The sequence below is a fragment of the Pelecanus crispus genome, chromosome 6, assembly GCF_030463565.1.
Source record: "Pelecanus crispus isolate bPelCri1 chromosome 6, bPelCri1.pri, whole genome shotgun sequence".
NCBI lineage: Eukaryota > Metazoa > Chordata > Aves > Pelecaniformes > Pelecanidae > Pelecanus > Pelecanus crispus.
Genome location: NC_134648.1, coordinates 16,683,947 through 16,709,249, shown reverse-complemented (window position 1 = coordinate 16,709,249; position 25,303 = coordinate 16,683,947). Strand labels below are relative to the sequence as shown.

General features: G+C 40.3%; 2 protein-coding genes across 2 annotated transcripts in view; one reads left to right on the top strand and one right to left on the bottom strand.

Annotated features, from left to right (window-relative positions):
• Positions 1-18,662, bottom strand: part of OTOG (otogelin) — a 113,974-nt gene extending 95,312 nt beyond the window's left edge. Inside the window, exons 1-12 of the mRNA XM_075712101.1 lie at positions 18,611-18,662; positions 18,454-18,514; positions 18,270-18,324; positions 14,314-14,404; positions 6,267-6,359; positions 5,895-6,049; positions 5,388-5,506; positions 4,770-4,975; positions 2,994-3,124; positions 2,052-2,158; positions 1,066-1,175; positions 65-190 (exon numbers count right to left, since the gene is read on the bottom strand). Of these exons, the coding sequence (XP_075568216.1) occupies positions 65-190; positions 1,066-1,175; positions 2,052-2,158; positions 2,994-3,124; positions 4,770-4,975; positions 5,388-5,506; positions 5,895-6,049; positions 6,267-6,359; positions 14,314-14,404; positions 18,270-18,324; positions 18,454-18,514; positions 18,611-18,662 (1,306 nt within the window). The remainder of the gene's footprint in view (positions 1-64; positions 191-1,065; positions 1,176-2,051; positions 2,159-2,993; positions 3,125-4,769; positions 4,976-5,387; positions 5,507-5,894; positions 6,050-6,266; positions 6,360-14,313; positions 14,405-18,269; positions 18,325-18,453; positions 18,515-18,610) is intronic.
• Positions 18,663-22,067: 3,405 nt separating this feature from the next.
• USH1C (USH1 protein network component harmonin) overlaps positions 22,068-25,303 on the top strand; it is a 52,600-nt gene continuing 49,364 nt past the window's right edge. The window contains exon 1 of the mRNA XM_075712427.1: positions 22,068-22,103. Within this exon, the coding sequence (XP_075568542.1) occupies positions 22,068-22,103 (36 nt within the window). The remainder of the gene's footprint in view (positions 22,104-25,303) is intronic.

Below are 25,303 nucleotides of genomic sequence, written 5' to 3'. Positions count from 1 at the left end.
TGGAGAAGAACAATCTGAAAATTATATGGAATCAAATAATATGTATTTGAGAAGCAAAAGATACCATCTGGACAGTAGCACCCATCAACGCAGGGAAGCTCACTGTCAATGCACTGTGATTGCTGATGACATGAAACAGGGCAACAGTTGATGCATTCATTGTAGGTCAAGGGTTCAGCACAGGTAATCACTAAAAAATAAAAACAGGTAGAGAAATTAAACGGTATTGTGCTACTGCCTCAGGGCTTAAATAGTTGCACACATTTCTTTCAGGTATTTAATTTTTAGTAAGTCAATTGAGTATTTGTTGTCTAGAACAATGGCTTTCATAACACACACACAGAATATACATATATTCATATTCTATCCATTAAAGGCACATTGAGAAGGAATAATCTTAAATTACACCAAAGGAGACTCCGGAAAACTCTCTCACAGCAGAGCTATTTCGATACTCAGACCAGCACAGGAAGTGGCAGAACATCCATTAACAAACACTTTTGGAAACACGGGGAAAATCTTCTGTCATGAATGACAAAGCAGTTTTGCTCCTGTGTTCCATTCAGGCAAACAAATTAGATGATCTCCTTCAAACTTACTTTCTGTGACTTCTAAGATGAAGACTTATGCAAGTGTAACTCAAATTTGTTTTTAACACTCATGACACACATTTTATGTATAGAAAGCCATGAAGACTTTGACAATATTTGAAAGAGTAGCTCTGTGAAAAAACAAATGGTTAAATGTCTTAAAGAATCTCTAATGTTTCAGTAAGAAGGTTCTTGAAACACATTCTAATAAGCTTATTGTTTTAAATACATTCAGTACAAGTTACACATATAAAATAGAAATTCCATTGCATTTATGTAGCCTCAAAGCGAGTCCATCATTATGCTTTCATTGACAACTATATGAGTTCAAAATAGGAGGAAGGACAAAGAAGTAAGAGTATGAAGAGCACTGTTTTCAAAATACAACTAAGCAGTATTCAAAATATTCAATATATTCAAAGTATATATTTCAAAATACTAAGCAGTATTTCCAAGTACAAAAGCATCTGCATACCACACTGCTGAAAGTGCATTCGCCATCCATGAAGTGGCTTTCCTGCTTGGGCACATGCTCTGGCATATTCAGTTAACGCTCGACACCAAGTTGCATTATCAACTGCTGACCTTACACAAATAAAAATTAACATATTATTTTCTACCTATATTCAAACATGCAATCATAACCTCATGAGTGCTCCTGCACTGCATACAGCCACATTGTTTAAATCTACTTTAATAATGTTCTCAAGGACTGTGTTTGGCTAGGTTAAAAGTCTTAAATGGGTAAGACATTCTGCCACACTTGAAGACATGTCACTGATACATTTGAGACCCAATGCTAACTTCTTGACTAAATCCATGAAAGCCAGAGATACAGCAGTATAAACAGACCTGAATACAGGTCTTCGTTTTTACAAAAGGAATAACATCCTTCAGAAAACTCACAAGAAGAAAGTGTAAGATCTCCACCAGTGAGTCACCATTGTACAAGAAATGGAAGTTATCTTCTCCCGTCCTGCCTGTTAACTTAACTAGTCAAAACTGCTTGGACAAGGAGCATAGCAGGCTGTGAAATGACAGCATAAACTCAAGTAGTAATCAAATTCCTCTTTTTCAGTGGATTAGCATATGGCTTGCGGATGCCAAACTGACCTATTCACTATTACTTTTCATTAAGGTTTGAAATACTAAGGATGTTGCACACTTGGAACCAAAACAGATGCCATATTCAAGGGAAGGTACACTAACAAATTATGAAAGTATCTGGGCCTGATTTTGGTCATCCTTATACCAAAGAAAGCAGGAACAACTCCACAAACATTTCTGGCAGTAAAACTAGAACAAGTGAGAAAAGCAAGATAATAAAAGAATGTTAGATAAAAAAACTGATATGCAGAAAAAGACACACATTAGTTCTGTTAACATTTACAATTCATTCTTACGATAGAAGGACAATGTTTTTTATAACAGCTTTGGAATTACCCAAAAACATTCACTTACATGCAAAGATCATTGGTGCAGCTTGCCATAAAAGGAAGAGGACTCACATATTCATGACATTGTTCAAATGGCAGATGTAACAGGATATTACACAGAGCATATGCCCTCTGAAATGAATGAGACAGCTGTTGTGAAGAGAAGGTTTTCAAAAAAAAAAAACCCAAAACCTAAGCAGAACAGAATACTATGGAAAATCAGAACACACATCTCAGTCCATGACTAGGAATCACAACTAGAAGCAGTGACTAGCAACACATTGCTCTCCATGCGAGTATTCATAACATTGAATCTTTTATCCAAGGTCATACCAATGGTAGTAAAACATATCCCTTCCCCAAGAAAGGCATAGACCATGTTGCAGCTAAGCCCAGATGACCTGAAATAGTCTTCATTATAGTTAAATTACACAGTAAAAGGCAGCAGAAATAAAACATGCCTAGCATCAGCTTTAGTTTCAAAGCACTTCATTTCAGGGTTGTATCTTGAAACTACTACTTAAAAGGAAAAACTACTTCAATGTGATGGATAAAAGTAACAATTTTTTTTTTTTTTTTAACCACTGGCAATTAACTGTATTCTCATTCTGGTTCTGTCTGCCTGTTTCTTTCTATCCTTCCTAAGGGAAGGAATGGGAACCAGCTCTAGAATGCATCCCTCCTTGACAACTTTTCACTCTTTTAGCCCCAGATTCAAATACTTCTATTGGCTGCTACGCAGACAACATAATATTTGAAAAGATCAAGAATTAGATTATAAACTCAGAGAAGTAAAGTGGGGGGGAAAAGGAGGGGACAAGGGAAGCTCTGCTACAGCAACCATTTTAATCCACCTCTCCAAAAAAGAGCTGAGAATATTTCCAGTATCCTTCAAAGTGTTAAGTCAAATTCTCGCTCTAATTAGAATCACCAGCTACTGTAATAATCCTTTTTTGTTGATCCAAACCTGTAGAGATTCATGGCTTTGTGTCAGGCAGGGTGGTTCATTGAGAAGAGATTTATCCCAACTGGGTGCCCCTTCTGGTGGATTTTCCTGCCAACTCTCTACGAATTCTGTTACATCATCTGTCAGTTTTCCTAAACAAGACACACACAGAGTCACTTGGAAGAACAACAACATTTCTATAGGATTTCCCAGGAACACATCTCAATAATCAAAACATCATATTAAACAGAGAGTACCAAACCCTTCCTACAGCTAAATGAATTAGCTGTTAGTCTGAAGACAATGTGGTCCTTTAAGAAAAAAAAAAAAAACAAAACAAAACACACACCACCAAAAAAACCCCACAAAACAAAAACCAAAAAACACCACACCCCAACTTTTAAAAGGCACTATAGTAGGAAGGCTTTAGAATGGCAGAAAGAAGCTTACTCATGCAATTTGGTACGGAAGGGCTTTAGGGAGCAGGACTATACTTGCCACAGTCCTTCAATGGAAGAAAGTAAAGAAAAGCTGTAATAAGCTGTATATACATAGGCCTATGCTGTTACTTCATATGAAAGCCCCAGAGTCTAAAACCCAAGAAAGATGAGGCATTCCTAGGTCACTGCAAGGGTACAAATTATTATATACACATTAACCAAGTAGAGGTGTGACTTCTTCACGTAAGTAGAAATGTCCACGCTAGCTTTAAACTACCTAAGAAAGGTATTAACCATCATAGACAAGTGGTGACATTGATTATTACTTGGATTACCCACAAATGTGTATCTTGCCATATTTTTATTACTACTGTTCCCCAAGCTAATTGGATAAAAGCTAGTATGCAGTGTATCGACTTGTGCTACAATCACAGCTTTATGTGACTGAGATATCCCGAGAAAGACGAGAGGGTAGAGGAAAGTCTCTGAAGGCAATGCGGACAATGAGCTTTTGATCTTGGTATTATTTTAAGCATTTTAATTTAGTGAGCAAACTACTCAATGTGGGTAAGAGCTGATATTAGTGCAGGGCAGATGCTTTCTAAAACTAAGTGGCACACTTAAACAACAGAGGAAGCCTACTACACATTGTACTCTGAGCTTTGAAGTAGTACTCTACAGAAATACCCTAATTTTAAAGAGGAGCAAAGAGTTAAACAGCCCAAAGCAATTACCTCCAGAAGTTTTTATCACCTAACTTGAGATACCTTTCAAGGGGCCTGATTTTTCCCCCTGGTTCTTTTTATTTTATAGAGGTCTTCACTCAGTATTTATTGAAAGCCAAGACTCTTGGAAGTATCTGAAATTGGTATGCAAACATCACTGGTCACTTCCAAAAGTGTAAGCATAAATGAAGTGCCAGATCAAACAAGATTTGGCAGTCCTTATCAATTTGATTTACTAATTAAAATTATAGATTTATTTCCAATAGCAATATCTTGAGTTTCCATAGGCTCCTATACAAAATTACCAAGAGGGCAGTGAACATTTAGAAGTATATTTTACCTTTCAAGTCCTAGGAAAGTGAAGTACAAATACCATTGTAGGTAACAGAGAAAGAGAGCTTTTTGTCATGCTTTTCAAAGATCTTCCTCCTCAGAGCCCCATCTATATTGAAATTTGCCCTCTTCACTAATGGTATCATCTACCAGAAGTATTTCCATATCATACTTTCCATTTCAAAAGTTGCCCCTCTTATATTTCATTGGCATTACAATTAAAAACTAAGCAAAGTAACATTTATTTCACCTGATAGAAAACCTGTATTAACACAAGAGGAAGTATTTTAAATACTCACCATAACTAGTTTCAAGATCATCCTGCAGGACAGCATTGTTGTTTCCACACAGTCCATGTGTTTTGCCCAGGTACTCTGGTGCCATTTTGATATACACTGCAGATGTACCATCCCAAGCCAGAGTAAAGGCATACTGATGCCTGACTAGGAAGTATCTGGCTAGCTTCTGGATGCGTAAGCTTCCAATAATACAAGGTAACTGTACTCTGAGAAATGAGACGGAATCAAGAACAACTTTACATGAGAAAGTGTCACTATTAAAAATAAATTACTTGCGGATTTAATTACTTCCTCATACATCTGAAAGCCCCTGACATAATAAATATTGAGTAATTCCACTAAAAAAAGATGAAGTTGCAAATAAGAACAAAAATCAAAGGATCAATGTCAATGGTTATGCTTCTTAATACTATGTACCACTCATTTAGATATCACCTGCCTCAGACACTACTCTGTAGATGGGGAGTAATTATTACAGCTGTGGTCTGGAAAGTGGGGTTTGTTTTTTTTTTTAAGCTACCAACAAATAAGTGATCTAGTTTACATCTCTGTTATCAAATTGGTATCATGAGATTAGTTCCCGTGTAATTACAGCATCAGAAACATGAGTGCAATTACCCAAATCCTTTATAGGTGACTTCGCTGCTCATCTTTATCTCTTCATCTCCAGACAAGAATAAGCTAACAGACCTTTTGCAGGAGTAAGGATAAGAATGGCACTCAGGATCGTTATTCACCTGCCAAATAAAATTACTAGCGTCAAAGTCAAGATTTTCATCAAACTCTTTGTAACCTGCACTACACAACTAATACTCCCAATCCCGCCCTCAGCACATGAGCAAGTAGTTTGGTCCCACTCTTCCCCAAAAACCCGAGTAATTAGCACTTTTTAGAGCAGTCTTTTCACAGCAGCAGCAGGTTTTGAAAGTACACACATCAGTTTCCTTCCAGCTATTTACATTTTGTGCTATAGTAACTGGTAGCCCACATTACATTAGAATTACATCTAGATTACATTCTAGAACCCCATACTATCATCACAAACTATTTTTAATCTCTAAATATTAATGCATTATTAGCAAGCTCAACAACAGCTAAAAGGAACATAGAAGTGCAGTCCCCTACCTGTATGGAAAAACTCTGTTCATCTAATTCAGTATGTCTCACAAGCACATATGTGGATTTCCCAGAAAAATAATAGTAGAGTCCATCGAAAGTTTCAAAATTATATTGACCCCATGTTCTGCATATATGATCTCTTTCAGCACCTGTATTATACACTAACAAAAGGAGAGTCACTTGAGAAGTACCACTGGTTTTTGGATTCAATCTGTAGTTCAGATGTTTGTACACGGTATGCTATGAAATATCACACAGAAAAGAGAGAGAAAAATACTAGGGCATAAAGGACTCTTTAGGCAGAGTGTAGTCATTCTTGTAGCTGTGGGAACCCAAGTACAATCCCAGAAACCCAGTTAGTTTTCTCTCTTTACGTACCTATCTGGCATCTTGGTCCAGTCGCATTAAATCGACTGCAGTTGCACAGATCTCTGTAGACACACTCACCTCCGTTAAAACATGTAAACGAATCTGAATGGAAGAAAACAAGGCATGTTAAAACTAAATTAGATAATTTTCATTCTTAAGACCCAGTTCTGTCACCAAATGTAACTCCATGAATGACAGGAGATGCTGGCTTAGCATTTAAATGTCCAGGAGAATCCCACAGGCCTCCACAAACAGAAAACGTACTGCAAAAGCTTTACCTCAAGAAATACAGATGAAGTAAATCTATCACACATTTAGAGAAGCCAAATCAAAATGGCTGTGATGTCTGTTAGTCTAACATGTTTTTAGTCTTCTAAGCAATGAACAGAGGAAGTGAGCAAGTATTACACAACAAAAAGGCATGGTGCCTATATCCTTATATAAAAGACTGCTACAAATAACACTGTATGGATAAGGTTTACCAGGATGAGAGCATACTACCCTAGAAATACAAATGTGGAGATTCCAGACATAAATCTTTCAGCTGCCTGCCCTCCTTCCACCTTACAACTTTGAAGTATACCAACCACAAACTCTTTCCACAGAGACCACTGCTCTTGTTTCTACTTTTATATGAGACAAACTTTTAAGAAAGGAAATATTTAATGCTTAAGTATAGTGAGCCTACTGTAGAGAAAGCAAGCTCCCTAACTCGCAATGACAGGTTTGGGGGAGGGAGAGGTGTTTGGGTTTTTTTACTTTTTATTTTCCCTGGGAAGATCCCCAAAGTCTAACAAAACAAGTATTCACAGTCTAAGGAAAGATGTGCACAAGAAGAAACAAAGCTTCTTGCTACTAAATTTAAACTTTGTGATTAAATGCTTTTCTAACAATTGTGATATATTCACTTATTTTGCTAATATTTGATCTTTTAAAGTTTAAGTCTTTTTAGGAAAGCATTTGGATTTTAATAATTGAGTATTATGCAATCATAGTAATTTTTGTGTTTGGAGAACAAAAACTGAGACTGTATTTGTTCCAGACAAGCTGCTCAGAAGAAACTAATTCAGAAAGAGACAAACTGAACACTGAGCCTTATTCTTTATCTTTATAAAAATTCATATATAAGATTATTTTCAAGAATGTGTTTAAGTGCTGTCATGAAAACCAGAATTCACAGAAAAAAAATATTTTCTCCCATTTCAGTAAAACCCTTGCTTACAAAATATCTACTCATCAATAGTATACATAAAAGTCCATACCTAGATTACCTTCAGGCTTTTGACAAAGCTTTGCTAAAGAGAGTTTGAAGCTTTGCTCATGTGGGCAAAATAAAGCAAGCTCCACTTCTGACAATCCAAATAAACTCTACAATCAATTTAGTCTTGACAGAATTAGACTTCAGAGGAAAGCCTTCTAGGATACAGACCACTGTTTTATGATTTCATGGGTCAAACCATCTTTAGGGTTTGTTCTCACTATTAGCATTCACTAAACATACATGAAAAGCACCAGCATCAGAAGTAGACTCTGAAGTACTTTGCAGAACTGTTGATATTTTTTTTTTTATAAACCAATTTCAAGGAAACAAATGCTTTCTAACAAGTCAAGAGTTGATCATTGACATCCTACTGCCATTAAATTGATGCTGAATTCTTGATTCCAACAACAGCAACAGAAAAACAGATCTATTTCAAAGAGTGTTTTCAGCCTACCTAATCTTTCTCCCCTCTTCCAGAAGCTCATTTTATTAATGTTTTACCAATACCAATTTCCTACCAACACCTTCTATGTCTTTTTTTTTCTTCAACACCACACCCCCCCCCCCCCAAAAAAAAAAAAACACACCAAGAAAAAAAGAGGCTAATGCAGGTAGACTAAGTAAGAGAGAACGCTCCTCTGCCTAGCTAGCCCAAATATCTAGCTCATTTCCCTGCTTGGCCAGCATGAGTTCAATTTAAAAACTAATACAAAAACCATGTAGAAAGGTCCCTACTTATTCTGACTGAGCCATCTCATCTACATATTCACAGTGACCCATCTTGTCACTAATGCAAGCACCTTATTTCTCTTGTCAAGAGAGGCAGACATTGATCTCTTTCATCTTGAGTGTTGCAAAAGCTGTGTAATCAGAGCTCAGGTCTCTGTTCTTTGCTTCTTTACGATTATGCCCTACTGCCCGTCCAGTTACAATAATCTGCAATTAGACTGCAAGTCATGTTCCTCTTAGCTGTAGAGAAAGTTAGCCCCCTTTTGATGTTTCAGGTTGAATGATTCCCCTTTAAGTATGGCTCAGGTAACCTGCTTCGAGCCACGTTTATTCAGACTGTGCACACGGTCAGCTGATCTCAGGACCTTTGCTGTCACTGGGAAGGACCTCCCTTGCTCCCTTTTAGAGAGAAAGGGAGTTAGTCAAATCTGAACTGGAAGTCAAATGACTCAATGATGAGCATTTTCCTCTTTATGAAGTCTCTTCTGTCTGTGCACATATGATTCTAAGAAAGTGTGATAAACATAGCTCTTGTATTTGCTTATATCCCTTTTTACATTACTATAGTATCTTTCCTTACACTGCATAGAAGAGCTCTGTGTGTAAAGATTAGTTATCCTTAACCAGGTAAGGAGAAGAATACAGCATTGATTCAGATTGCATTTAGTGATCTTACTAGTGCAAACAATGTGGCCTCCTTTAATCATCCAATTTGCTCAATTAACACAGAAGTACTTCCTCAGGTATCCAGAATAAACATCCTATAACAAAGAGTTCTCTCTGATCTTTGTCATTAAAGGAATATAAGCTCCTTAAATAAGCTAACCCATATGATTGTTTCACAAGTTTAGGACTCTCCTAGGGAGATGAGAAACATAGTAACACCTGCAGAAAGGGGATAAACATCAAGACTAAGGGAAGGTTAAAATTAGGAAAGGTTACGGAAAAATGTGTCCTTCATTTACCTGAAAGTGACCTCTATTAAAAAGTCCCTAGGGCCTCTTTTTCCTTTGGCATTATGCCAGTTGAGTGCACTGGGTTAGAATCTGAAATTGAAAACTGGTGAGACTTTTCTATCAGAAAGTGGTAGGCCTAAGTAACATGATTCGACTTGCATAAGTAATAATGCTATTTCTAACCAGTGATGCCATTACAACCTGCAAGTCACTCTGATAATATGACCATTGTTACCACAATGCAACTTGTCTCAAATTCCTTCTTTACTGAACAGGGTGAAGACTTGGAATCATCTTATAATGCCGATCTGAATTCTTCTCTACTCCTCTCATTGCTTAAATACTCTAACCATCTGGTAATGACTGAATAGGCTGCAACCTCACTCAATACGTGGATAGGGTTATTTTAGTCCCCTGGGGACCCAGACCTCCGTTTAGTTCATCCCCCTTCTTAATTCTTTAGTGTCAGGCAGTGAAAGCCTTCAGGCCAGAGCTAGCACCCTATAAGCAGTAGCAGAACCTCATGGCCATTATTTATCACAGCCTTTGAAAAAGTGAGACTGTAATCTCGCCTGCTTGCATTTCATTGCACGTGTTTCTGGAGAGAAGTGTCCAGGCTTCACAGAGGTGATTATTATTGTTGCTCTCTGAAAAGAGATGCTTTAATAGCATCATGTAGACCTGACAAGAGGAAGTTCCAAAATCCATTTTGAAACACAGTTCATTCCCACCCAACTCTGGTTGGCCTTTCAAATGTTCTTCACGTGGGCTCCAAGCACAAGTTCTGCCAATGTCATACGATAACTGTTCAAAGGCATCTTGCATCTTCATCAAAACAAGCATTTATTTTGAAATATTATTATAGATGAAATATATTTCGTGGGTTTGTATCTATGATACTGTGCCCACTTAGTTTATTATGCTTTCTTACATTACTACTTCTCTAATGAGTACTTAATATCTCCTGAACTTATTTCAGTTGAAAACCAACTATATGTCCAGGTTTGCTCACCCATTCTGGTCTTCTAACATGTTTATTAGGAATAAAATAAGTATAGCTGAAAGTAATTTATATAACGTGAAGCCCTGCAGCATGAAGTGAGATATAGTCACTAAAGAACAGCTCTACTCTCGGAGCACAAAGAGGTAATTGCAAAAAAAACTTTTATATGGGATACAAATATATGCTAAGAAACTAAATCAGACACATCTAAATTGAAGTTTTTTCCACAAAAGCAAGCCAACACATTCAGGAACACATCTGACTACTCAAATTAACATGCACATCAACCTAGAAATATTTTTATTTTAACCATCACGTCAATCCAGTTGCTCCAACTGAATTTTGGCCTCACTGTAATACACCATTATCATCAATACACTATTAATTCTTTTAGATTTGTGATTGATGCAGACCTTCCTATGGGTATTTTTCTGTAAAACATTAAGCATCTGGAATTGTGTAATTTGTTATTGTTTTTTAAGACACAGCATGAAAAATTTGTTTTATGCAAATCACTGAAGACAGGTTTCCTTTCAGGATACTCATTATTAGATTTATTTGGACAGAAAAGTTGAAGCATGAAAGATTAATTTAGAGATCTCAAAGTGATCAAGTTTTACTTAAGCTAGGTAGGTAAAAGGTCCAGCCTGTCCCCTCAGTTCTTACAATTCTGCCTGTTTACCAACTTTGGTCCAAACAGTTTCAGAGCTCCAGAGAGTCATTTACAGAAACAGAGACTTTCTAGTTTTCAGGATTCTTTAAAAGATGACATATTTTAAAAGCTTTATGCAAGTGTAGAAGAGAGGTCTGCCTGAAGGTTATCAAATTAATAAAAAGATCAATTACTTAAATATCAGCAAAATTTATTCTGAAATGGAATAGTGAAATAACCAAGCAGTTCGGGATAAGAACTTGCAAGAAACATCAACTAGACCTATAGCCATGCATAGAAGAGTAGAAGGTACGCTTAAAATTGAATATTTAAACTTTTGCTCTCAAGACTCTTGAAATTTTGTATTTTGTAACTCTGCATAATTTCCATTGCACAAAAAGCTTTCAGGTGTCCTTCTGACTATGGGAGAACTAATACAACAAGTATTTCTTGCATTATCTTTTATCCTTCAACTTCATAGTCTTTGAAAGCATCTGCCTGTAACAGCACAAGTTTTCCATGGCATACAGGCTTCAACAGAATGCAATACAGCCTTGAAATGTGGACAAAGATCTCATTACACCAGGATGTATAATTTTCCTTTTTGGGATTCTGAGGTGATCAGTAATTTTAATCCTTCAATACTAAGAGCCTTCCAGTTAGATGCAGTTTTTCTGCTCTGGTGCATCTCTTCAAGTCAGCACACATACTGTAAGGGACAAGTACCTTCTATAGTAACAGTGACTTTAAACGTTAAAGACTCATGCCTTCTACAGCATTTCAAAACAAGAAAATTTGACATGTTTAACCTGTTAGGAATTCTCAGCAGTAGTCTGAAACTTACTTGCAGAAATTATTTGTTTTGCCTGTCCCAGGTTCTTAATATGCATTAGCTCAGGAGTATTGTTTGGGTTGTTTTTTTTGTTTATTTTGGCTGGGGTTTTTTTAGCTTCACATGAAAAACAGGTTTGTGTGGAAGGAAATTACAAGTTTAAAAGCTATGTAAAATACATATTAACTCCTGTCAATTATTCTGATAAACATGTCAAAACTCAGATCCTATATTGCCTGGGTACAAGAAACTACCACAAGAATTTATCTCTTGGTGTTTACTCGTACTATACCAACTTTTTTGTTCCATTGACATATAAGGCATTACATTGCTTTCTAAACTGCTTTCAGTTGACTAATATAACACAAAGGTAAAGAGATCTATTGCACAATAAATCACACACCCATCATGCAAAAATTCCCCGTAAAACACTGGTTTATCTATATACAGAGTTATAGGAAGCGACAAAAAAAATGTTACTGCAACAAGAATTTACTGTAATAGGATGAAATATAAGTCTGTTATAATCACCATAGAATAATTTTCATATAGACATCACTAAACTAGATAAAGAAGCTGGTAACCTACCTTGCTGGTTTTAAAAAAAAAAAAAAAAAAGAGAAAAAAAAAAGAGCTTTACTATTTCATATATCCCCAGATTGGTGCAAATCCCAGTCCGTGGGCAGACCTATAGCAGCTTGCATCTCTCTTCAAATAGGAAGGGCCAAAACGAAACTATTGTTCTAAGTATTTAGAGCATGTTACCGAAATTCTTGCACAGAGCAGACCAGGTTGTTCTTTTGCTTTGTTTTTAATATGTCTTTTGCACACAGACAGCAATGGATTCCACTTCCCATAGAGAGTTTACTGGGATTTAAAAAAGGAAACTTCCAAGTCTAGGTATTCCACTGTTTAAAGAGTTTAATAATCCTGATTTTATTTGCTTTCAAGTATGGGCAATCACCAATAATTTTTAAAGAATGTCTCCAACAACATTGTCTTGCCAAAGCAAGTACATCAGAAATGGAAAATCCTTATGAAATATTTTTGCTCTATAGAAATCTGAGTTAGAAAGAAACCAGGAAATCTATCCTATTACAACTGCAGAGGGCAATGAAACCTAATTCTTGCCGTCATAACTACAGCCTCTTAAAAGTTTAGACATGTGATGAGTTAGCATGAGATACTTGCTACCCATTTCATTCTTCCTCCTTCTAGATTTATCCTTCCCTTTCTTAAATATTAGGCCTATTTAAGAAGCAATAAACTTGCACATAAACCCTTTTCAAGAGTTCTGTTAAAACAGCACAATGCATCTTAGAAGTCTTTTTCTCTAGCTTGTTGCTGTGAAGCAGAACATGAAATCCACTAGTCCCATTAAAGGAATTTTCACTTGGCAAAATGTAGGCCTAGGGAACCAAACAATCATTATAGCAACAAATTTCCCAGTGTGATTTGCACATCTTCTCTTTGGAAGTTGCTTTATTCAGTTTAAAAAAACGATAGAGCTAAGAAAATAACTATTTCTTGATCAATAAGGTAGCGCAAGCCCTCAAAAGCAGAGGGAGTTTTACAGGTATAGACTGCTATATTTGTAGAGCAATTTTATCATACACTATATATATACACACACACACAATATTTTGCATATACTGGAGAGGTTCATAGGTAACAGTTTTTATTTGACTAATATTATGCTTCTCTAAACCCTTCTATTATTCCTCCACATTCAGCTACGCACTTCTCAAAAGCTTCTGAAAACAGTACGTATTAAAGAACTTAAAAGCTTTTGATGATGATGACAAAAAACCCTAATCACAGTCAATAGGAGTTCAGTCCACACATCAGTCTTGCATTTTGTGATATAAAGACGCAGATGCAAACCCAGACTATTCACTGTTAGGTAGGTCCCACACCCAATGCAACCAGTCAGGCTGACTGAAGAGAAACTAGAGGTTTTGTATCACTAACTAAAGTTACTCTGAATTAGTTTGCCTCATGTTTCTCCTTTGTACAAGACGAGCATGCACAGGCTCTACAGAAGAGCTAACACAGAGGATCTTTACCCTTGAGCAAAGAGATTTAAGCCTGTCCACCGCTGAAAATAAGATGAATCAAAAAAGCCACGATACAAATCCCTCAAGCAAATGCCCACCACTACAAGCTGGTGGCTAAGAGTACCTCATCCCTCTAACCAATAGATTACACACACACAAAAAACATCCATGAATTACCTCAGCAAAAGAGTAACAAACAAAAAACCTCCAAGCACAGAAGAGATACAGGACAGGTAATTTAATGGCACCTAAGCAGCAATCCACATCTTTAGGTATGTCACTACAAGAGCAGATTGCCCTGCTGAAAGCTCTTTGTTAGAAAAACTGCAGTTCCAAGACAGTCTTCCAAATGATCAAACCAGAACCAGATGTAAACTTAAAGCCAGGTCAAATCCCGTGATAAATTGTCATACTCCTGCAGTCCTTTGAGACCAATCAAGGTAGAGCTCCCTACCCTGAAGGCCTGTATTAGCTATTTTAGGGTTTTTCCTTCATAAAAATAATTAAGTCATGAACAATATAATGGACTATTTAAGATATTTCATGTAAAAACATAAATAACTTACTAGATTGTCCACATTTCATACTGTGAAGTCTCCTGTTCCAAGACAAGGATATTTTAGTAGATGAAGCATTGGAAACTGCCATTCCAGGCACCTTTCAGAAAGAACAAAGAAATCAGGAGCTATAACCAAAAAACCTTGAAAATCTCTGCACAGTCTATCAATAAGTTTACCATTTTTATAAGCTCACTGCTTCATATTGGCTTACTAAAGAGTTATGAAAAAACACCATTGTAAAATAAAAAGTATAGTCACTCTACTCAAGACTCCAGTAGAAGAGCATCAAAGTACATTATGCCTAGAGACAGCAGGCAGATTTTAAGCCAGTTAAGCCAACACACCTAAAACTGCATATCCAAACACTGTCCTCTGTGCCCTTCTCCATACTCCTTTTAGTCTCAACTACAGCCTCTATACCATCATGTGTATTTAACATAATCCTTGGTCTAAACGTTCTGCTGTTTTGGAAATTCTTATCACTCAGTTACAGTTATTTAAAATCATTTTAAAGTATATGCATGCATAAATCACTAAACAACATTGTAATAATTAACAAAGTGTCTTGTAAGGTCCTAACTTCACACTATTTTCCAAGAACCTGATCCAAACCCAGCAAAACCAACAGGGTTTTTTGTGGTGGTTTTTTGTTTGTTTTAAAAAAAAATTCATCAACACCCACATTAGTTTTCAAAACATTTCTCACCGTCTTCTCCTTAATCTTTTCCTGGTGTTCTAACATTCAAAAATATATAACAGACTAAAGCTTTTATCCTCTCGTGTTTCCTTTCTCCTAAGCACTTCTGCCTTCAACAGTCAGCAGCAAGATCATCTTGAGTTTTCTTGTATTAATTCCCAATATTGTGGTAAATCAAGCTTTCTTTTTCTCCAATAAATTGCCCTTTGGAATCCCTGTGTTTCTAGTCTATTATACTTCGTAATAATTTTTATAAATTGGTATGTCATGATAGCATTGACTCCCCTCCTGTTTATTGCCATATTCATCTGTTAATCCAACTTCCACTTCATTCTTCCATCTAGCAGTGGTGCTAGTCACAATCCCTCTACCCTCTTTCTGAACCCAAATTATTTACACAGTGGCACCTATATCACTTCTAAACCAGAATGAGTCTCACCAGAGTACCATGACCAGAACTCAACTTTTTTTTTTTTAATTAGGGAGGGTGGGGCAGGGAGAACCCACAGGTTAGTTGTTAACAGCTTAAAAATCAATCATGATAATTAGTCATCTGACACCTTCTAGGTAAATTGGAGGGACAACATTCTTTCATACCCTTTTGCCCAAGGATGGTGCATAGTTTAGGTATGATGTGAGAACATACAAGTTCCTTCCCATCTTCTTGCAAGTGCAAAGTTTTAGCACTTCACTTACAAATTCATTACATTGTCTACCCTATTTACAGAGAAATGGGACTAGGTACAAACTCAGTTATTTATACAAAGAGGTACCGTAGATAGTATTTTGCAAATTGCTCTTTAAGATGCAGCTTTGAATGGCCAGGTCCAAGGAAACTGGTGAACAAAGACAACCCATCTTAAAAGAAGCATTTTAATGACAGAAAGAAATAGGACAGCACCTGAGCATGTGTAACTTGCTTAATATTCTCCACAATCTTTCTTTGAGAGGAAACAATATCCAAGACAATTTATGCGTTACTCAGCAAATAATTTCCATACCAGCTCTTGCAGAAAATATGCTTTAAGGAAATAATATTAACTTGTGGTTTCAGTGCGCACGAAGCAACCAGTCCTGTAAAATAAACTATCATGCAGAAGGGAAAGCAGGATCAGCATTGACCCATAAAGGTGCCTTAAAGAGTTCTTCAAAACCTAAATACTTACATTTCCGTAAAAAAAAAAAGCAGCCAGCAATACATCAAATCACAAAAGCCAATTCAGCCTATATCATCTACTTGATAAAACAGAAGAGCAGAGCTGCTTAGCCAAGTTACAAAACTCTGTCAATATTTTGTTACAATGCGATTATATTGCCATGCTGATGACAGGTAGAAGTATACCTCCTAACTAGCATGCCTTTATTAAAACCACATTGCTCAACTTCTCTATAACTTCCTGTCTTTGTTCTAAAACTGTCTCTATCTAGGCTGAGTAACATTTTTCTCAACTTAATACGAGCTCTTCCATCCTCCAAAGCCAATGACTTATGATAGTTTTTCCTCATTAACAAAGCACCTAATTACATTTACCTAGTTTACTTAATACACTAACACAAATGTTACAGCCACTTTAGATTATATCTTCACTTCACCTCATGAAGAGCAGCAGCTATAGCCTCTAAAACATTTATATTTCAGTGACACATTAATCATAGAATACAGTTTTCATTAAGGAAAACCAAGTGACAAACACAGTGTCTGTTTATTAACAGCATTAGCTACAATGCATGATGTCTACAGTGATACAAATAACTGAGCAAAATATTTCCAAAATAACATTATAAACACCACCAGCTATGTCTACATAATTTCACCTAAGGACTTGGTTAGATTTATTGCATTTGATTTTCATGCCCTAGAATTTTATCATTCAAATTTCTGTCCTGTGCACGATTCTGTAAAGTATTTTTAAAATAGCAGGTGTTTTCTGTGTTCTAAATACCTACTTCAACATTTGACTGAAAACTGATCTCGGAAACTACATCATTAACCAAGCCTTCATGGACATAAAGTTCTGCAGAGGGCTTAATCACCATCACTTAGCATTGCCCTACCTCCTCCTCTTGAGGAAGCTTATTAAAAGCAAGAACATGTAAAAAATGCATTATTGTTAGTTTTAGACAGTTCAAATGGCTAGAACAACTACTCTTCAGGTTCTTACCTTTTTAAAACTAATATTGAATTTTTTTTTTCTTTCTCCTAACCGTATTTCTTACTGAAGTTTTCTGCTCAGTAGGCTAGCACAGAAGGAAACAAAGAGCCTATTGCTGTATCTTGAATTCTTTGGGGGGGGGGGACCTCAATCCGCAAGCATTTGCTCTTATCAGTGGTTGATTTTGTTACCCATTTGCAGTCATGTGGCACGTTTTTCCCTCCACTAGCTTTTCCCAGAAAAAGTAGGGAGAAAACAGAAGGAAAGGTGACTCCTCTGCAGAGCCATGAGCAAGGGCTACAAAGCACACTTTCCTCTTCCCACCCTCAAACAAGGGAGCAAGAGCCACACACCCTAATTACATTTCAGCAACACACCTCGAGCGATATAATCGGGTTGCCACGACAAACCACATCCAAAAACCAGTACCGAGTTGTAGCGGTCTGATACTGCCAGCTCACTTTTACTGAGAAGCGAAAAGACTCTCCCACAAAGCAATTACGGCTGGATGAGCCAGACCGGACCTCAGCTCTCCTTGGCACAAGGATGCTTCATACGACATGTAACTATTTCTGAACAAGCTGAAGCTCTAGCTACCGTCTTCCCTCACTACTTAAACACCTTAAACCCCGAGTTGCCTTCCGTTCACGACTGACACTCCTTATGGCTGGGATAAAACAAACAATCAACGCTATTTGAAGGACAAGTCTCAAAGAACCACAAAGGGCTGAACAGCCATCAGAAATACTGACGGTATCATGGTAACATACAGATATATTCAGGTAAAATACGAGAAACACAATATCCCGATGACAACGGGAACTCCCGTCCCTCAGAGCGGCGCCGCCAGCCACACCTCAGCTGGGCCTCGCCGGGCGGCGGCGCAGCGCGGGAAAGCCGGGCGCCATTTCGGGTCACGACCGACGGCACCGCCCGGCCTCTTCAGCCCGGGTCGCACCGCGGTTCGAGGCCACCGACGGCGGGAAGGGGCTGCTCTCCTCACGGGGGGCTCCTTAGGGAAGGGTCCCGCGTCCCGCCGGCCCCCCTCCCCAGCGCCTGGCCCCGCCGTGCCCGCCCGCCGGCCCTCACAGCGCCCGGCCCGCTCTCCCTACCTGCGTCGCCGCGGCGAGGCCGCCCCCTCTCCGAGGTCCCGCGGCGCTGCCTCGGCTGAGGGCAGGAGAACAAGGCAGGGTTTGCTCGGCCCGGGCAGCCCACCCCGCCCGGCCCGCCTCAGGGCTGCCGCCCGCCCGGCCGCGCAGCGCGGAGGAAGGAGCCCCGCTGCGCCCCGGCTCTTACCTGAGGAGCGGTAGGTCCCCGCCAACGGGGAGCTGCGCCCGGCCGCCCCGCGGAGACATGGCTGGAAGGCAAAGGCGCAGGTTAGCGACGGCCGGGACTGGCCTCTCCTCCCCCCGAGCCCGTCCCGTCCCCGCGGCCTGCCCGGCGGGAGGCTCACCCGGCGGCAGCCAGGCGCACAGCAGCGCGCCGAGGAGGAGCCGGGCCTCCATGCGGGCGGGCGGGCGGTCAGCGGCTTCCCGCGGAGCTGCGGCCCTCAGTGCCAGCCGCTACCTGCGCCCCACGCTCATCCCGCCCTGCCGGGGGGAGCGGCCCTGGGGTTTATCAGCCGCCTGCCCGCCCGCCCTCCGCCGCCGGCCCTTCCCCGCCGGCCCTTCCCCGAGCACCCACCCCGGACACCGCCCCTCGCCCCGCAGCAGAGCTCCGGGCCCCGGGCCGGCTGCTGCCCCCGCAGCCGAGGGGCTCCGGCCCCGCTAACGCTTCTCCCCGATTCCCTGTGCCGGGCGGTGACCTCCTCACGTTTATTTCCACTTTTCCGCCCTTTTGGGATTTAGGAAACGATGAGCGTGTCGGATTTTCAGCAGGGGCTGACACCCTCGCAGTGGGGTGCGGTGTAAGGCTGCGCCCCGCCGCTAAGGCGAGCAAACCCGAGGCTTTGCCTTCGCTCCTGGGAATGTCGCCACGACTGAAAGCTGCCAGCTTGCGGGGAGCTGCCTGCCTGCGCTGAGAGGCAGCAAACCTTGTCCATGCTTAACACGGAGCATTGGCCCAGACCCACTGAAAACAGGTGTCAGAAATTGAGTAATGAAATGAAAGACCCGAACTGAACGCAGCATGCAGCTGATGTGTATGGACTATTCCCATAGCTTCTGATAACTTTTTTTACTATAAATTCACACTCTTGAGTTTCGAGGTCTCTGTGGACCCTTTTCCAGGTTTATTCTTTTTTTTTCCTTTGTGATTAAATTTGCTGCCTGCTTTACCTTCCTTCCATTATTTCTCTTCCCTCTTCCTATTGCTGTTACCTTTTTTCTGTTCTTTTCCCTTTCCCATCTGCTGCTGCCTCTCCCCGTCATTCTTCAGGTTTGCATATCTTATAACAGAAGCTTTAGAAGCTGCCCATACCAGGTGAGAAACTGTCTCAGATGAAAAGGGGCCTTTTCTGAATGCTTTGGGAAGTCTGTTAACAGTAAGTCATTAAAAAGATCTCTTTTCTGCCTTTGTAATTTGTCCCAGTGGATTGTGTTTCTTGCTGCAACAAGTGTTTCATTTCTAATGAAATGATGGAAAACTAGTGATGTTTTCACTGAGAATTCTGTTCTCTCCTGTAAACGTTAGAGGGAGAATGTGCATGAGAGAAAACAAAGTGAGGCAGAAAAGATGTTCTTGAACTTCAGCACAGCCTTTTCCCCAATAACCCCAAACAGCTTTTTAGAATTATGTGCTAGCCTCAGCCTGTAGCAGAGCCCATCTGCTCTGAATGCACCATGCACTTGGCTTTGGTGCACTTTCTCTGATCCAGATTACATTAATGGAAGTAGAGAAAGTAGATCAAAAGCAGCAGGAATCAGTTTACACAACACACATTTTAATGTATTTCTTGCCTACTAAATGGGCTGCCCACTTTATTAATTTTCCCTTAATCCCACGAGTAGCAAACAATAACTGAAACTAGTTTAAAGCTAATTTGGATGCAAATTGATTTCTTGCTATGAAAGATTTCATTATCCAAAACTAATAAACAGTCATAGTTGTACCATCTTTTAATATGATGTATTTGAAGTAATAGAAACTTCAGAACCATCTCATAAATTTTCTGATTATCAGACTTCCAGTTTTGGAGCATGGGGTAGCTTTGTGCGTTTGTTGCTGTGTATATATGTACAGCAGAGCACAGGAATTCATGTAACAGAGCAGACTAACAGCCCGCCAAGTTTGTTGTCCTTTCTGTGGTGTGTCCTTTACCTGATGATTCAGGGCAGTTTTCACATCACCAAATGAAGTTAAATCCACAATATTTTACTACATGGAGGTGTTTCTGACTCCTGGAAAATTTATCTATATGATAAAAAAAGTCGCTTTCTCTCAAATGGACATAACTGTCAGCCTGTAAAAGATCTATTCCTTTAAAGTCTTCTAGAAGTGATTGGTAGATATCAATGACTGTTATAGTCTATAGTAAATTTAAAGGAAACATACATGGGTTTTTATGTGTCCTTTAAATTTCATGTATCTCCTTCCCTTTCAAATATAAGACAATTTTGTTTTGCGTATACGGGGAAGAAATTCTATAGCTGTGTGTCTAGTGCTTGGATAGAATAGCTTTTCAATATTGTGTGGTACTGGAACTTAGGTAGAAGACAAATGATTTGTGTACTAGTAGTTGCACTTCTAAGAGAAAATTGTTTTCTGAAAACAGTTTTTGCATTTGTTTGTACACAGGCTTAAAATGCATTCCTCTCTTATTCCTGACACCTGATACAAGAAATGGGTAACATACATGTCATTGAAATGTTCCAATACAGCAAAACCATCTTCTGAAAGGGGTAAGAGCAATTTGTAAAGGAGCTGGTATAGCTTAGGAAGGTTATCACGCAGGAATAATAAAACAGATTCCAGTTTGTATTTGGCAGTATGGAATTTTTTTGTCATGCCTTTATACGTATTCATACAAGTTTCCACTCTGTTGGAAGGAGGAGCAGGGAAGCTACCTGTGCTTACGTAAACCCCATTCTCTCTGGAGTTATGTGGGTAAAGCTGATTCTTCAGGGAGACTGAGGGACATAGGTTAGCTGGGCTCCTCCGCTTGCTTCCAGCCTTGATTGCAGAAGTCTTTATGATTGTGTACTGCATTGGGGAAAGTGGGAGAAGAACCAGCCCGAGACAAAATTACCTAAAAGAGATTAGTGTGAAATAGGCTCCTTTTCAGGTACTCTGAGCTTGACCTTATGCAGTTACTCACGGTAGGCATGTCAGAGGCTACATTTGTAAGCAACTATACTCTGTTAGTGGGAAAGGCTGGTGGAAATCGGACTTAGTGATACATCAGATTCACCCTGCTTACCTAAAACTAAAAAATCGAGATTATTTGCAGTAGCGCAATTTATTGAAGCAAATTTTTCTCTTTTTCTCCCCTCCAGGAGTTAGCATGCTTTAAATTTCACATCTTTGTGCTTTTCTTAAATAGTAGGGCTGGTAGCATACATGCCTACAAATACAAAAGAGAAGTTTGGGTGTGAGCTCCGTGCTGTAGAAGTACTAGTTGTTAAAATCAGCCCAGTGAAAAGGCGGTCGGCGGAGGCCAGGTAGCGCACTGGGCAGGGGGGTGGGGGGTGGTGTTTCTTTTTCTTTTTTGTTTTTCTTTCTCTTTTGCTTTGGCCTTGAACAACCAGCACCTGGGGTGGGCAGGGAGGGTATCGCTGCCCGGCGGCTCGTACCGCTAAAGCAGCGAGAGAGGGGAGCGGCGGCCGAGGGCTGGGGGTGCTGGAGGCGGCGGCCGAGGGCGACGGGCGCTCCTCCCGCCGCCCCGGGGCGCGGCCTCGCCGGCGCAGCCGCCCCGCGCCGGGCCCGCAGCCGCGCCGGGTTCCGCAGCCGCGCAGCGCCCGCAGCCGCGCAGCATGGAGCGCCGGGTGGCCCGCGAGTTCCGCCACAAGGTAAGGGAGCCGGGACGCGGGGCCCGCGGACACCCGGGGGGGCTTCGCCCAGGCTGCGGGCAGAGCTGCTCCCCGCGGCCCGGAGGGAGGCGAAGCGCCGGGCTGGGGCCCTGCTCCTGGCGCCGGGAGGGCCCCGGGCGCGCTGCCGGCGCTGCCCGCCGCCGAACGCCGCCCGTCTGTCAGTGAGCGGCGGGAAGGGAGAAGCCCGGGGAACTTGGCTTGCCAGTGGCGCGGAAAAGCCTGCGGCGGCCTCCTGTGAGGGGGTGGTTGTTAAAACCCTTAAAAAGGGAGGGTGAGAAGAGGAAGAACGTTCCCCGATGCATGAGCTTTCTCAGGGCTTGATACAATACATTTTATTTTAATATCATGAAAAAAAAATGTTGCACCCGGTCCAGTTGAGGGAAGGCAAAAGCGCAGATGCTAAAGTCCGGGTCCAGGCGGTTCACGTTCGCAGTCGTGCGCGCTGCCAGCCGGTGCTCAGGAGACTTCAGTTCCACCTTAACATTCACGAATGCAGCTATGCATGTGCAGTCATGGGCGAATGCACTTGATCCATGGGACGGCTCCCTCTGCCTGGCGCGTCATTTTGTCATCCACCCGGTTAAGTAAGTGCTCAGCAGAGTTCAAAGTCGTATGAGCAAAGTAAGCTCAAAAAAGCTCCCTTTAAAGAAAGGAGGAGGAAAATGGTTTACACGTTTAAGAGGTGTTTTTGCATAGCCACTTAGGACTCTCTCAGATGAAGGTTTTTGCTACTCTTTTGTGGGGTTTTTTTGGGGGGGAGGTTGTGGTTGGTTTGGGTTTGTTTTATAGAATCATAGAATCATTTAGGTTGGAAAAGACCTTTAAGATCATCCAGTCCAACCATTAACCTACACTACCATGTCTACTCTAAACCAATCAAGGGTAGACTAGACTAAACCATGTCCCAAAGTGCCACATCTACCCGTTTCTTGAACACCTCCAGGGATGGTGACCCCACCACCTCTCTGGGCAGCCTGTTCCAATGCTTGACCACCCTTTCCGTGAAGAAATTTTTCCTAATTTCCAACCTAAACCTCCCCTGGCGCAGCTTAAGCCCATTTCCTCTTGTCCTATCACTAACTGCTTGGGAGAAGAGACCAACACCCACCTCACTACAACCTCCTTTCAGGTAGTTGTAGAGAGCGATAAGGTCTCCCCTCAGCCTCCTCTTCTCCAGACTAAACAATCCCAGTTCCCTCAGCTGCTCCTCATAAGGCCTGTGCTCTAGACCCTTCACCAGCTTCGTTGCCCTTCCCTGAACATGCTCCAGCACCTCAATGTCTTTCTTGTATTTTGTTCTCGTTTGGTTTTTTTGTCAGCTAGGGAAGGGAATTTCTTCGAAGTAGTGTAATGTTGTGTTTTATAGAAGTATCACCTGGTAATAAAGCCATTAACTAAAGAATTGTTCGGATGAAGTAGAGGGGCTGCAGAAAAACACCTATATGACAAACAAGTTCAAAAACATTAGGGACCTGGATACTCCATAATGATGACTATAGCCATCCAGCAGGTTGTTTCTGCCTTGCTACCTATTACTGTATAACTGAATGGTGGGTTGCGCAACATGTCTATAAAGACTGGCTCCTAGGCGGATGGTTACTGTCTTGAACTTTAAACCTTTTTGCTTTCATTGCTGCTATAATTCATAAATTGTTCTAGTCCCACCCCTGATAACGTAGGACTTACTGTCAGCGTTTGTTGGTGCAAATAAGTAGGCTGCACGTCTGAGTGAAAACCTTATCTGAGAGGATACTGGAACAGGTCTTTAAATTATTTTGTATTGTCCTGCTTCTAGTGGCCTCTGTGGCAATCTTAACATCTTGGACACTTACTTTTTCTGTGTCAAAGTAGTGAAAATGCTCAGCCAGAGGATATGAGTTTCCTCAATGATTTACCACTTTCATATTTTTTTTCTTAGTAACTTTAATCAGTTCTCCCTATCAACCAAGCAGCAATGCAAAATACATAACATACGCAAATATATCGGCCAGTTCTTTCATTTCCCTCAATATTTTTTTCAAAGGCTGTGTAGCTTGATTAGAACTTTGTATTATTCTTCGAAAGCTGATAGATTGGGCTGGTGCTACATTATTATAATCTGCACTTTCTTCACATCAAAAAGTGCTTTTTTTCCCCCACAACTTCTATTCTACTGAATAAACTTATATAGACTTGTTGCCAGATTTTATTTTTCTTTTGTATGTAGGTATAGCTTTTGTGATGACTCCTTATTAATTTCTATGAAAAACAGTGTTTTATATATATAGTGAGAAATGGAGCATGAGCAACTCTTCATTTATGTTTTAGGATTGTAAATTATACAACTACTATGAAGATACCCTTAAATAATCACAGAAAGATTGAGGTTGGAAGCAACCTCTGGAAGTCCTCTGTTCCAACCCCTCTGCTCAAGCAGAGCCACCTAGAGCAGGTTGCCCAGGACTCTGTCCACATGGTTTTTTTTAATATTCTCGGTTTAAAAGCTGTGAAATCATCTATCCCATATGTCCACAGTTATTTTCCTGAGAAATAGAGAGATAGTAAAATACTTCTCTGTTATACCACATCACCACTGATTTTTTTTTTTTTCTTAACATGCAAGGGCATGATCTTTTAGGATTTATGAAATTAGAGTCAGCTCTTAGAAGCTGTTGATAAGCCTAGGTAAAGTGTACGTCTACAGTAAGACTCTGTCCCAAGGAGTTTAGAATTAGGAAAATGGTAAGAGATGCAGGTGGCTACAGTGGAGTGATAATTGGTGGAATAGAAAGCAACAGGAGAAGAATGGCCTATTTAGAGAGATGGCCCAGGAAGATTAACCTAGCTGTAACATTCTGAATATATGAGAAGGCACTGGGATGCTTGTTTTAGTCAGAGGGTGAGGAAGTTGGTGGTACAGGGTTAGAAGTGTAGGAATCAAACAGGAAGACTCAATGTTGTGTGAGAAATGGCAGAATTTAGATATGGTCCTCCAGTTTCTGGGAGGGAGTGGAGATGTCTCCATCAGCTAGCATATTCGAAGAAAAATGTGATGTTGTTATTGGTTTCTTTCCCAATCAGGAGAAGAGATTGTGATGGCTTTGCTGTATAGGGTTGATGTGCTTAAAGATTTACTGTTCTTAATGAGACACCGCTCATACAGTACCTTAGCTAGCACTAGGGATTGAGTTCAGTATGCC